The following is a 13,548-nucleotide window of genomic DNA, read 5'->3' as shown; positions in this document are numbered from 1 at the left end:
GGCACCCAAACACATTTACTTAGTCATCTAAATTGGGACGGTCCATAGACCTCTGCTGTTTTATATAAGCTAGTTATAAATACTATAACCTAACCCTGATAAAAAAACAAAAAAAAATATTCACTACATTTTTATACCATTTTTACGAATGAGAACATCGCCAAAGAGGTTTACGTCTGAGTATTTGTCCCTGATATATGTTTAAAGTTGGTAAACACACAAGTGCAGTATTTACTATCGAAATAAGGGATACATGTACATTAAAATGACAATTAGTGATAAGCTAAAAATTTATTTATGTTAATGCCAACAATCAATAAAATTCTGAACTACACTGTCTAAATAAATCACTTTCAATTCTACAATGCTACAGATATGAGGCATATTATAATGTATAGTATGAAAAAAACAAAAAGTTTTTCTTAATTTTCAATTTAAGCAATGGCAAATACAATCAAATTAAAAAACATACACAAAAAGAAACATGAAATATCCAATATAGCCACAAAAAGTAATGCACATGAATTCAATAACAAATAACAAATTGGGGCAACTGGACATGGGCCTGTAGTTAAGTTTTGTGTCATTATTAACCACGACAAAAGAAATAAGAAAAACACCTTTAACTGATAAAGAACCTCTAAAGTCTTTAAAAATACCTTTGGTGACCTTTGAATAGAGAACACATTCACTATTAACTTGCGTTTTCCATGAACAAACTCCTAATATGCTGCTTATTAAGAGTTAGTGAGGTAGTTTTTAAGATTGTTTGGGGTGGATTAAGGGATCTAAAATATGGTCACGTAGAATAAGGCATTAATATGTGCTTTATAAGTACTAATAAACAGCAAATATGCTAGTATGCGTGTTAATAAGCAACTAGTTAATAGCGAGAACTGGCCCTTAAAATAAAGTGTTACCAAACATTTTAGCTATGCCCAAATATAAGTGGGTAAGGTAATTCGATAGAGGTAAACCTATAGAGCTATAAATGAACATTTAATAACAACAAATATCTATCTGTATCTTGGCACAGCATAAAGGATGGATCTATTTTCATAGTATGGTACCGCTGATCCCTGAGCTGAGTGCAACTATGCTAACAGAGCAGAGGAGGAAATGCCACACTCGCTTGACATAAATTTTACATTAGTTCCCTGTGCCAAGTGTGTTACCAAGGCAACATGGCAATTAGCGGCTAATAGGAATAGCCAATAAAAGCAGCACTGTATGGTATTATATATAAAATGGTGTTTATTACAGTCTTACTCCCTTTGAACACTGTAAAGGGGCTATCCACACTGAAATGAATAGATGCTTCAACCCTGGGGCACTACTCCCATTCTGAGAAGGTAAATGCTAATGTGGAGGTCTGGTTGAGGCAGGAGTCACATGCTTTTTCTGTAATCTCATCTGCTATGAAATGGTCTGGGCAAGCTCTGGTAGATGTGCATGAGCTGGGGGTAAATACTGCCAAGATAAAAATTAATCTGCCACATGTACACTGATTAGTTGGTTTGTTGGCTGTTACCGATGCACCATCATCTCTTTAAAGACAAGTCTGTTGTGCCAGTGTGTGATGGGATAAACGTTCCCCAGGAACTAAGGACTTTGGGCCGGTACTCCGTGTGTTTCCACGGCAGGAACCAGGACCCAAATAAAGTTCCGGGTAAAAATTTGCCCCTCAGAAAGGACCTGCTCGCGAGGTAGTACTTTTTCAAAGGTCTGGAACTTTTGGGGGCGGGACTTGGGCGCTGAACATTCTGATTGGTTCAGTTCACGCAGCATTGTATTTCAACCACCATATATTCACATATTTAAAAGAAAAAAAAATAATGTTACTTGACATGTAGTTTTAAAAGTATTTCAGGTGAGAATGTGGTTGTTTAAACTCAAATCTGTGGTTTATTTATAAAAACAGAGCCTATTTGAAAATGTGCTTCGCCGATTTCGGAGAGGTGAGCTCCAGGCGATCACCGGGTGCTCAGTGCTCATGAATCCCGATGAGAGGAGCATAACCTATATTTCGTCTGTAAATACAGTAAGGAAGATTGCAGCAGCCAAGGCGAGCTGACTGACGTTAGCAAGTATGCTGCTGTTCCATTTGCAAAATTACCGGACTTGTGTCATTCCGAGTTCATACTCCCGAGTCTCGTGAAGTCCAAACTACCGAGGATGAAAGTCCGAAATTTGTGTACTTGGTATTGAGAAACTCACGCAGACCTAACGTTACGTCACCAGACTATTTGCCTAATCTTCTCGGTACTTCAGACCGCGATGGAAACGCAGATAGCAACAGGTCTGGGGGGGGAGGGAGTTCCTGGGTTCCAGGTAATTTGGGTGGAAAAGCGGCTAATGGCGCAGATGTACGGTTTAGTTTATTTAAAGGCACATTCACCCAAAAAATTATTTACCAGAATTTACTTTGCAGAAAATTTTAAATACACAACAGTATTTCTGGAAAATTATTAAAATTTTGGTAAAAAATAAAATACTTCATATTGCCTTAATTTTATTTTTACTATGCTTCCAAAAAAAGTGCTGTTTAATATTGTAAGTTTTAGGATTTCAATTAATTAGACATGCTTTAAAATTTTATTTAACCATTAAAACAGATGAAAATGGGGGGGGGGTTGAAAAAAAATGGAATCCAGAAAAATAAAAAATGGAAGAAAGATAAAAAACTGAATTTGGAAAACAATAAAACTGATTTCAGGGCCCTATAAATCTAACATGACTTCATGTAATTTTACAGTTCAGTCAACACAGTTAAATGTAGTCTTTGTAAATTATAAGATGACTTGTTCTTTTCACTTCCAGTGACATTACCAGAATTCCTTGTGTGACACGTTACGTTTTTCATTAAAAAAATATGTTTCTGTTCACTAAAAAATGGTTTGGGTATCAGAAAGAAATACCAGTTTGAAGCAACATGAGAATGAGTAAGTTATGACAAAACATTCATTTTTGGGTGAACTGTACTTTTAACAAAGTTTTTAACCGCAGTTAAAGCCAGAACTCCGTATGAAATAGCTTTTTAAAGCAGCTGCTATTTTCAGACTGTAAAGAGAAATCACAATCACAGAGGGTGCAGACGGTTGAGCTAAACGCATGTTTTTAGCTTATGTTAATCAAATACACAAATTGTGTAAAATTACAATTGTGACTGTGTATTTTTAAATAAAAATTATGTTGTGTCTGAGGCCATCCTAGCAACAGGCTCCCTAGGTCCCTGCGGTGACTGGATTTCGAGAAAAAAAAAAAGCTTTTTATCAGAAACGCACACAGGCAGAAGTGTGAGCTCATTAATCGGCTGAGAGGAGTGCTGGGTTCTGTCTTTTTCAACTGTCAGAGACTCTTTCTCTCCAGAGGCCATTTGGCTTTACCAGAGGGAGGACCTTTCCAATTCACGCCTGTTATTTCTTCTAATGCTGAGGGATGGTGATTTGAGACCTAGGCACCTGGGTTGTTCTGCAGTGGCATGATCGGTCATGGAAAAGCAGAAAAATTAAATCTTGTGTTGAAGATGGAAATAAGCTTTTAAAAGGCCTTATGTGTGCACATTCAATAGAAGTTAGGCTCAAGCAACAACATTTGTTACAAAAAAATTGGTTTCTTTTTCTGTAAGGGCAAAAAAAATCTGGGTTACAGTGAGATACAGTTAATCTGTCCAACTTTATTTGTAATAATTACTCAATTTCACAAGACATAAACAACATTTGTGTAAACATGTCACTTATTAACCTTTTCTGTGTATAGTTATATTCAAATGCCAAGATAATGTTACACCTAAAACAACCATAAATTTAATTAAAAACAACATTACAGTGAAAATTATAAACAAATTTGAACAGAAGAGTTAATTTAAGTGTTTTTATTTTTAAATACGCATTTCTGCTGTTAAAGGGTTAGTTCATTCAAAAAATTAGATTCTGTCATTAAGTACTCACCCTCATGTTGTTTCCAAACCTATAAAACCTTCATTCAGGAACACAAATTAAGATCTTTTTTATAAAATATGAGAGCTCTCTGACACTCTGTAGACAGCAATGCAACTGCAATGTTCCCAGGTCCAAAAACATAGCAAGGACATCGGTAAAATAGTCCATGTGACATCAGTTCAACCGTAATTTTACAAAGCTACGTAAAATTGCAATTGTATTGCGGTCTACGGAGGGTCAGAGAATTCGCAGATTTTATCAAAAATATGAGTTATTAATGACAGAATTGTCATTTTTGGGTCAACTAACCTTTTAAATCCTGTAAAAACCCACCCCAATACTTCCACTGTAAGGATGAGTCGAAATAATTTTTTGTGGTAATCAATATTATGCCACAAATGTTGTTGATTGAGCTTATTTTATATTGGACGCCAGACAGGACATGTTGCGACCTTGCCCAACAGAAGCACAGATTCGACTTTTCTGAGGTGACAAGAAGGGACCTTTAAATCACTGTAGTGATTTAAAGGTAAATCACTACAGTTTAGCAGTATTCAATAATTTAGACTAAATTAAAAAGCATGGGAACTCTAGTGACATATCTCTGACTGTAGTGAGAAGTGGACTGTAAACGTGCTGGGTGATATGTGCGACTGTTGCTATAACAACCAAAGTAAGCCACATCCGCCAGGCTTAAAGCCCTGTGGTAGCAGTACAAAATCAACCCCCCGAGGTTGCAACGGCTCATTCCAAACTCTGATCTGCTCCCATTTCAGTTGCCCAGTGTAATGCTGTTTAAGACTGCCTTAACACCAACTGGGCACAAGGTGGATTTTGTGAGTGTTTACGAACAAGAAAGTCGTAAACCAGTCTTTGTAGTCAAACACAATGGGACACAAATCTGGTGACTCCAGGGTAGAATAACTTCAGACTGTGAATGAACAGGGATGTAATATGACAAACTGCTACAAGTACACTTTACACTTAATTTTCAAACCTGAAGTCCACATGGACTTCATCAGGATTTAACAGCATGTAAACACTAAAGTACAGAATATTGATTATGAGTTTCTATAGTTTAACATACTATAGCACTATCCCTCTTCACACCTCCCACTGAGATAAATCCATATAAAGAAACAAAGATGTATAAATGACTCTGTTTCCAAGCTACGGTTGCCAAGGTTTGAATCCACACATTCTCATCAGCCTCCTTTGGTTCAAAAGTACGTTACAGAACAATTAGCCTGTTTGAACAGTAGTGTTGGCACGCACTCACTCCTCACTGTTTGCACTGCCGCATAGTGCCTAATGTCCGGCCTGCCGAGCATGAAAGCAAACTATCCTGAGTTGGGATATAAAACTGTAAAAGCTCCTCGAGGTGACTGTTGGAGTACATGTACATTAAAGGAATAGGTCACCCAAAAATGAAAATGCTATCATTAATTACTTACCCTCATGTCATTCCAAACCCATAAGACCTTTGTTCATCTTCGGAAATTACGATATTTTTGATGAAATCCAAGAGCTTTCTGACTCGCCATAGACAGCAACACAATTGAAGTGTCCCCAGGCCCAGAAACAAAGCAAGGACATCGATAAAATAGTCCTTTAAAATAACTTTAATTTTACAAAGAATACTTTTTGTGCAAAGAAAACAAAAATAACTTTATTCAATAATTCTTCTCCCCTGAGTTTACCAGTCTTTTAGACGTGTTTAACATAAGCCGCAGCACATGCACACGTTGTTTACATGCAAAGGAAAGTACGCACATGCGATGAGGAGGAGAAGAATTGTTGAATAAATATTATTTTGGTTTTCTTTTGAGCACAAAAAGTACTCTTGTAGTTTCATAAAATTATGGTTGAACCACTGATGTCACATGGACTATTGTGTCCATGCTACGTTTCTGGACCTGGGAACATTTCAGTTGTGTTGCCATCTCTGGGGGGTCAGAAAGCTCTTGGATTTCATCAAAAAATATCTTAATTTGTGTTCCGAAGATGAACGGAGGTCTTACGGGTTTGGAACGACATGAGGGTAAGTAATTAATGACACAATTTTCATTTTTAGGTGAACTATCCCTTTAACAAAAGGTACATTTAACTACACAAGCTCAATTTCATAATTCATAATGCAACACAAGTGCATGGTACATTCTCAGAACTTCCCAGTGTTTCTCGCCTTAATGTCTCCCTAACACCATTTGGTGACACATTTGTTCTCATTTGTTTGTTTTTTTATCCTAGTTGTCCAGCAGGTGCCTTGTGACAAAAATGTCTCTATTAAACTCATCTAAACGTCTAAAAGTTCAGAAGTAATTTACACTAAATGGCAAATGGATGCATAGGTTTACAAACATGCACATTGACACATCTAGACTGCCCATATCCACTGGTTCACTTTTCATTTGAACAAAGTTGATAAAAGTGCGATTCAAAAGATCTATATGACACACAAAACGGAGACGTTTCAATAGCAACATGACCACAAATAATTTCACACCCACCCACATAAAGACAATACTGTTAATACGAATGTAGTATTTAACAACTGAGTCTAGGCATGAAACACAAAGTAAACACGTATTGTATGGATTTAAATACACAGTGGATGAGAGTAAACTCGCCAAATGATTGTTTTCACTTCAGATGGCATTGATATACTCTAGTATCACCTTGTCCTTAAATTAGATCTTTTTTCAGACATGCATCAAGACTTCAGATATTCTTCATTATGTTAAGTAAATTTCCCATGTAGTGTATTTCCATTAACTTTATCCAAGTATAAACTGCATACTTTTAACATTCAGAACAGTACTCAATGGAAAGCTGTGTGTGAAAGCGGCCTCTGAGTCATATAATGGTAGAGAAACTATTTTCAGTTTGCATAAAATACTGTGTATAGGCTACTTAAAAATGCTACTCTGCTACATTTCAGTAGCCTAATTACAACTGCACTTAAGACTAAGTAGGTAGTTAATGACTTCCATCTCTATGATTGCAGTTTTCGGTTTGTGTAAATGAATACATGTTTTGGTGTCTAGTGCAGGGCTCAACAAAATTATTTATTTATTTATTTTTGCTGGCCAGTCATGCCAGTAGTTCAGATGTTTACTTGAATGCAACAACTGACTGATTAGTAGTAAGTATTTTTATATTTGCTAGAAATTTAAAGTTTTCTTGTCAAAGACAAAATTCACAACATGCTCCATAAATTCACAAACACACTTTGTGCTGAGAAATTATGTTACACTATGCAAAACATTACTAGTTTTATACACATTTGTACCACCTGTCATTCGCGCGATTTCTCATTTGGCCAATTATATAATATTAGCCTGGTGACAAATTGGCTGAATTTGCAACAGCACAGAATACCAGGGCACAAAAATGGCTGTACAAGCTCAGTGAATGCAAAACTTTGTGACAGCACAGCAGTAGCTTAAAAAGGCAAATGACAGTTTTGTCAACTGGTTCAAAACTCCCTTACACTGACCATCCTTATTGTTAAGACATGCAGTGTGTTTGACCTGCCAACTTCAACTATTTTGTATCATAAGTAATTTTGGACTGTAAGTTATCCAAATGGGGATATTCCATAGTCTTCTATTTTATATCCATCTAATTTCAATAACCTAACAGAAAACTTTCTACATTTTTACAAAAAAAAACAAAAAACAGGAAAGTACAGTATCTATCCCTCTAGCCAAGTCATTCAAACTGAGCAACTGTAGTTGCATAAAAGTGGCACAAGAATCTGTCTTCGCTAGGTGACAGATGGTTTAGAGCATGCTTCAGGGCACGCTTATGTGCAACAACTGATCCACTGAGTTTCCCCTCATTGTGTACTAATCGACTTCTATAGACTTTAAATCAGCCAAAATGAGACGAAGCATCAGGGGATTGGAGTTTCCTTGCTGGAACTGCAACAACTGCAATCTTTGACTATAGAGATGTGAGCGAAAATGCGATTTCCCCCAACTAAGCACAAAGTTTTCTATGGCCTGGTGCAACAAAGCACTTTATATCAGACAACAACAAAAATGTTTTCCAGAACACCTGATTGTGGTACATATCTAGGCAATAAAAGCTTCTCACTCTTACTCTGCCTATCTTGTCTCACTCATGCTTCTGTTCTGTGCATATGAAAGCATCATTCATCATCATAAAAACCCTTTAGTGGTCACAACATGCTACACGTGCTGAAACTTTCCATTGACATCCTCAGAGGCAGAAGGGGACCTTTAGATTACCACCTGCTTAAGCCAGACTCTTTCCTGCACCCCCTCTGTCCATCTCTGTGTGATCCCATGCCCTCGTTCTCTACTCTTCCTCCCTTCCATCAGTGGTCCCTCCCCTGCACCCACCCCCCTTGCTCCAAATTCAACAAACTGGGAAAAATGGAGCACACACAGATGCTGTTCTGCTTCTTACCGCTGCTTGCTGTGAGGCCAGTCCTGACCTCTTGGTAGACCCTTGTCTGGAGCTCAGTCTCTTCCACGACTCGGACAAGCGCCCTCTGGTGGAGGGGCGCCCGGGCCCCTGCGCCTCCTCCCTTGTGGAGTTGACTTTGAAGCCTTCTCTCCTCCCCTCCCACTTTCTTTTAGTCATAACTTCGAAGGTTTCCTTAACAAATCTAGAACAAAAGCCACGGAAAAAAAGGAATCCTACACTGTGATGTTTCGTCTTCTTCTAAAACTCTTCCCGAGTGTCAGGGCATCTCTTTCCTGCTCTTTTCTTGAACAGAGAAGCAAAAGAAATTGAGGGAGTTTGGCTTCTACACCCTGTTGCATGTGGTCCTGCTGCTTCAGTTCATGTAGGAGGCTTCACCCGTAGAAAGAACACCACAGAAGGAGAGAGACAAAAAAAAAACTGTGGTCGGCGCAGCCCCGCCTGCAAGGTTCCTCTCCTGGTCTCAGTCTCCTGATGTCTTCAAACTGAGCGGGCAAAGGCAAAGCGAGTCACTCTGGAACTGAGCTCTCATCCTCACGCTCTCTCCCCACACTCATTCACACACTCTCCCTCCCTTCCTCCTTTCCTCCCTCCCTCTCCACTTGTTATATCTCCCTCTCTCATCTGAGTTCACAGCTCACGTGTCGACCGCACTTGCCGTTCAGCGTTTGTGAAGATTAAAGGGTTATTCAGAACAGAAGCTGAGGGTTTCTACAGGTTCCCCCTCTCTTTCTCCCCTGTGGTCCCACACTGGTTTTAATCGACACAAGAATGCAAAAATGTCAGCAGAGTCCCACATGGTCTCCTGTACAAACACTTACCACTTTGGGATTTTAAAACCTAAGAACCTTAATTGCAGCTTTAAATGCAACATTAAAGGTAAAAGCACCAAGATCTGCACATATGCCCTTTCTGCACTGTCATGTGTTTCACGACTGGCGGAAAACAGACCTACTTTACATAGACAGAAAATGAGGACCTTCCTCCTGCTGAGCAGATAAAAATACAGACCAAAGCAATGAATGTGGAAATTTAATTATTTTGAATCAGATATAGGCCTACAAATGCAACCACACAAAATCTGTACTATTCTGATATAGTGATATTAATAACTGCAAGATAAACTGATTTGTGATCAAAAACCTGACAAATCTTTCATCATATTTACACCTCTGACATATTGTACAGTATGATAAACCCTGCGTAAGACCCACCCACTCATAGTTGCCAAGGTTACCACAAGAAAACACCATACCAGCACAGCTGGTAGTTCATTAGCATTCCAGTTTACATCAACAATTAAAAATATATACAGTGGTGTGAAAAAGTGTTTTCCCCCTTCCTGATTTAAATTTTTTTTGCATGTTTGTCACACTTTAATGTTTCAGATCATCAAACAAATTTAAATATTAATCAAAGATAACACAAGTAAACACAACATGCAGTTTTTAAATTAAGGGGTTTTTTTATGAAGGGAAAACAAAATCCAAACCCACATGGCCCTGTGTGAAAAAGTGTTTGTGTTATCTTTGATTAATATTTAAATTTGTTTGATGATCTGAAACATTAAAGTGTGACAAACATGCAAAAAAATAAAAAATCAGGAAGGGGGCCAACACTTTTTCACACCACTGTATACCAAAGCAAAAATTCATAATGGCATTTGAAACTAAAAATTAAAAACATTCAAAATTGAGATAATTTGGATTCAAATGATAAAAATGAGTCAGGACTGGTTTTGTAAAATGAGACTCATCATTCGATTTAGAGTCGTAGGTTCTAGTGATGGCTCATGGATAATCCGACAGATTTCTGATCTGATTAGCAGTAAGAAAGTAACACGTTTCTAAAGGATTTTCAACAAGTTTAATTAAAAGTTTTAAGCAATCAGTCTAAGGACCTGAAAGAAAAATCTCAGCATGTAACCTTGTGTAAAGCCCACAGCATACTGAGTCATCACCCTTGGAAGTAAGCATGGTATTTTATTAAAAATGCTGCTTGTTAGATCTGAGAAAACAAATAAGACCAACATATTTTCTGACCAGAACAACAGCCAAAAATATCACTATAAATATCACAATATTTTTTTCAAATCACAAACAAAAATGGCTCTAGGAACAATTAAAAAGAAAATAGTAAGCTAATCTAATTTAGAGTTGGATTTACCTTCGACTGTGCATGACTAATTCAAATACAAAATAAACAACTTTTATAACATACAATTAGGATTTGTATATAATTCTCAGGAACCATTTACAGATTTACTTTTCCTCTTAACAAAATTCAAATTCAATTTAAAATTGACTGTTTGATAAGACAGAAAATTTGTCTCCAACCTTCCAACATCTGACTCACAGGGGCCAATCATTTGCCATTATTCACTGTGGCCATTTTATCCATTATGCCCTTACTCTGACCAGCAATTTTGAGATAAATTAAATCAGTCAGAGACTGTTTTCCAGAGTTTTCAGTAACAAGTTTGTCCAGTGTCCACACAAGGCAGAATATATATAGAAATATATAGAAAAATACATTTAAATATTTGCTGATTCAAATATTTGTAGAACTTAAAAAAAAATTAAAATAAAAAACAGATGAATGCTTTGGGAAACTTTAGTCTTACCTTCATTTCTGTGCAAAGAGGTGGCAAAACTCTCCTGGCCTGGACTTTTCTTGTCATGGAGTCCTGTTGAATGAGGAACACAGAGCATTCACTTTCTATTTATTTGAATAAAGACAATGTTATTAATGCATACTTTTTAGAAACGTTAATGTCACGGTGCACACAGCAGGGAGGATACAGGAACACTCAGACGAGGAGTAAACTCAAATAACAGTCTTTAATGACTCCAAACAAGGCAGGGCAAGACAAGGCAAGGTAGACACAGACAGGAACACCGGGGAGTAATGAGTAACACCAGAAGAAAAGTAACTGAACAGGAAGGAACTAAATACACAGGATAATTAGACAAATACAGCTGGACAAGAATCAACTAATAATCACACTAAACAAGGACAGGAAACAAACCAAATAAGGACACAAGAGGCGGGAACACAAGACACACGACAGAGGACTGACATAACTTCCCCCTCCAGGAAAGGCACGCCCCGCGCCTTAACAGTTCCACCAGGGGGGGGGGTGCTCTGGAGGCCCCTCAGGACAGACACGGACAGGATCACAGGACGGGGACCTCCAGAGCGGAACAAACAGAACGGAGGCCATGGCAGAGCTGGCAGCTCAGGAGGCCATGGCAGGTGGTCCTTGTGGCCGTGGCCTCGTCCCTCGGCCAGGCCACTCCACACTCCAGCCGGAACCCTTCTACCCCCCCCCCCCCCACACACACACACACACACAAAATTTCCATGGGGCAGCTAGGGGGTATCAGGAGCCCTCCGGGGCTAAACAAAGAGGACAGGACAGCCCACAGGGGCTAGAAAAACAGGACAGGACAGCCCACAGGAAGCCCTCCTGGGCTAGCTTGGAAGCTGAGGCTTCTTCTGGGCATAACAAGGAGTCAGGGGCCCTCACAGGGTCCCTCAGCAACCGCTTCCACTTCAACGACAAGGCAGGCGGCTGGGAATGGCCTCCGCGGCCACAACAAGAGGAGCTGCCTGCCCCAGGTGAGTCTACGTGGACATGACCGACAAGACTGACTGACAAGATTAGTTAAAACTGTTCCTGAGGGCAAGACAAGACTTAAAAACGGCACTCCTGGCCGTGACATGTGGACTGGATCCACAGGACCTGGGAACGGCACTCCTGGCTGAAATTAGGGAACTGGATCCACGGGACCCGACAACGGCACTCCTGGCCGTGTATAGGGAACTGGATCCTCTGGCAACAGGGCTTGAGTCAGCGGCAGGCCGGCGGCATCGATCTCCCGCGAACGGTGGGCTTGGGTGAGCCTTGGATGGTGGCGTCGATCTCTCGCGAACGGCGGGCTTGGGAGAGCCGCAGACGGCAGCGTCGAGCTCCCGCGAACAGGGCGCTTCGGTGAGCCACGGACGACGGCGTCGATATCCTGCGAATGGCGGGCTTGAGGGAGTGGCATTCCGTGAACTTGACTTGAAAGGAACAGGAACAAAACAAAACACTTTCAAAAACGAAAAAACAAAACTGTGTGAAAAGGGGGTGCTGCTTAATGTTTTGGACTGGTCTTCTGTCACAGTGCACACAGCAGGGAGGATACAGGAACATGCAGACGAGGAGTAAACTCAAATAACAGTCTTTAATGACTCCAAACAAGGCAGGGCAAGACAAGGCAAGGTGGACACAGACAGGAACACCGGGGAGTAACGAGTAGACCAGAAGAAAAGTAACTGAACAGGCAGGAATTAAATACACAGGATAATTAGACAAACACAGCTGGACAAGAATCAACTAATAATCACACTAAACAAGGACAGGAAACAAACCAAATCAGGACACAAGAGGCGGGAACACAAGACACAGGACAGAGAACTGACAGTTAATATAATATTTAAGACAATATTATTCTTTTTCACATCAGTAAATTAACTCTTTTTTGTATTTTGAATAATTCATGCCTCCAAAGGATATCTGGCTGGAGGATAATCACTTTGTATCAGCTTCAGACAAAAGCATGAACCTTACTAAAACAAAAAATAAAGACAGACTTAATCCAAGTGATTGAGTAGCTAAATAATGCCACACAAGGCAAGGGTGAGTATGTGAAGCTCGGTTTATTATTAAATGTGAGAGGAAGTAATGACTATTTTGCAGTTATAGAACAATAAAACCTGTTACCATCTTTATCTGTCAGCATGTGTAAGCCTGCAGTGACTTTGGCGAGACACAAATGCGGGAAAATATATTTATAATGGTAAGATATTTCAATTTAATTTCATTTGCTTTATGAAAAGTTAAATGATTAAATTATAATGACAGAAACCTCTGGAGTATCATGGGTTAACTGGAAGAAATAAACTACTCATCTGATTAAATCACAGTGGCAATTTCCACAATTTCCAAAATCCACTCAAGTCAAAGATGAAAAAAGAGGGGAGGGATTTCCATCCTGAATAATGTGGTGCAATGAAAACTTATAAGAAATGTGTGGACAGAGTGTGATTGATTTTATTACAGTTTCATATTTCAATTAGTGGGTGACACCTGGGCCAGTCTCAGCCT

General features: G+C 39.1%; 1 protein-coding gene across 3 annotated transcripts in view; it reads right to left on the bottom strand.

The window, feature by feature from the left end:
* Positions 1–13,548, bottom strand: part of LOC306871647 (transient receptor potential cation channel subfamily M member 3-like) — a gene marked incomplete at its 5' end in the record, with an annotated part of 440,831 nt that overhangs the window by 144,173 nt on the left and 283,110 nt on the right. For all 3 annotated transcript variants that reach the window (XM_079419714.1, XM_079419715.1, XM_079419717.1), the window contains one exon: positions 8,379–8,555. In XM_079419714.1, coding sequence (XP_079275840.1) covers positions 8,379–8,555 — 177 coding nt within the window. Of the gene's footprint in view, positions 1–8,378 lie in introns of those variants that run through there.

Source organism: Barbus barbus (assembly GCF_936440315.1).
Source record: "Barbus barbus genome assembly, chromosome: 6".
NCBI lineage: Eukaryota > Metazoa > Chordata > Actinopteri > Cypriniformes > Cyprinidae > Barbus > Barbus barbus.
This window is presented reverse-complemented; position numbering and strand designations above follow the sequence as displayed.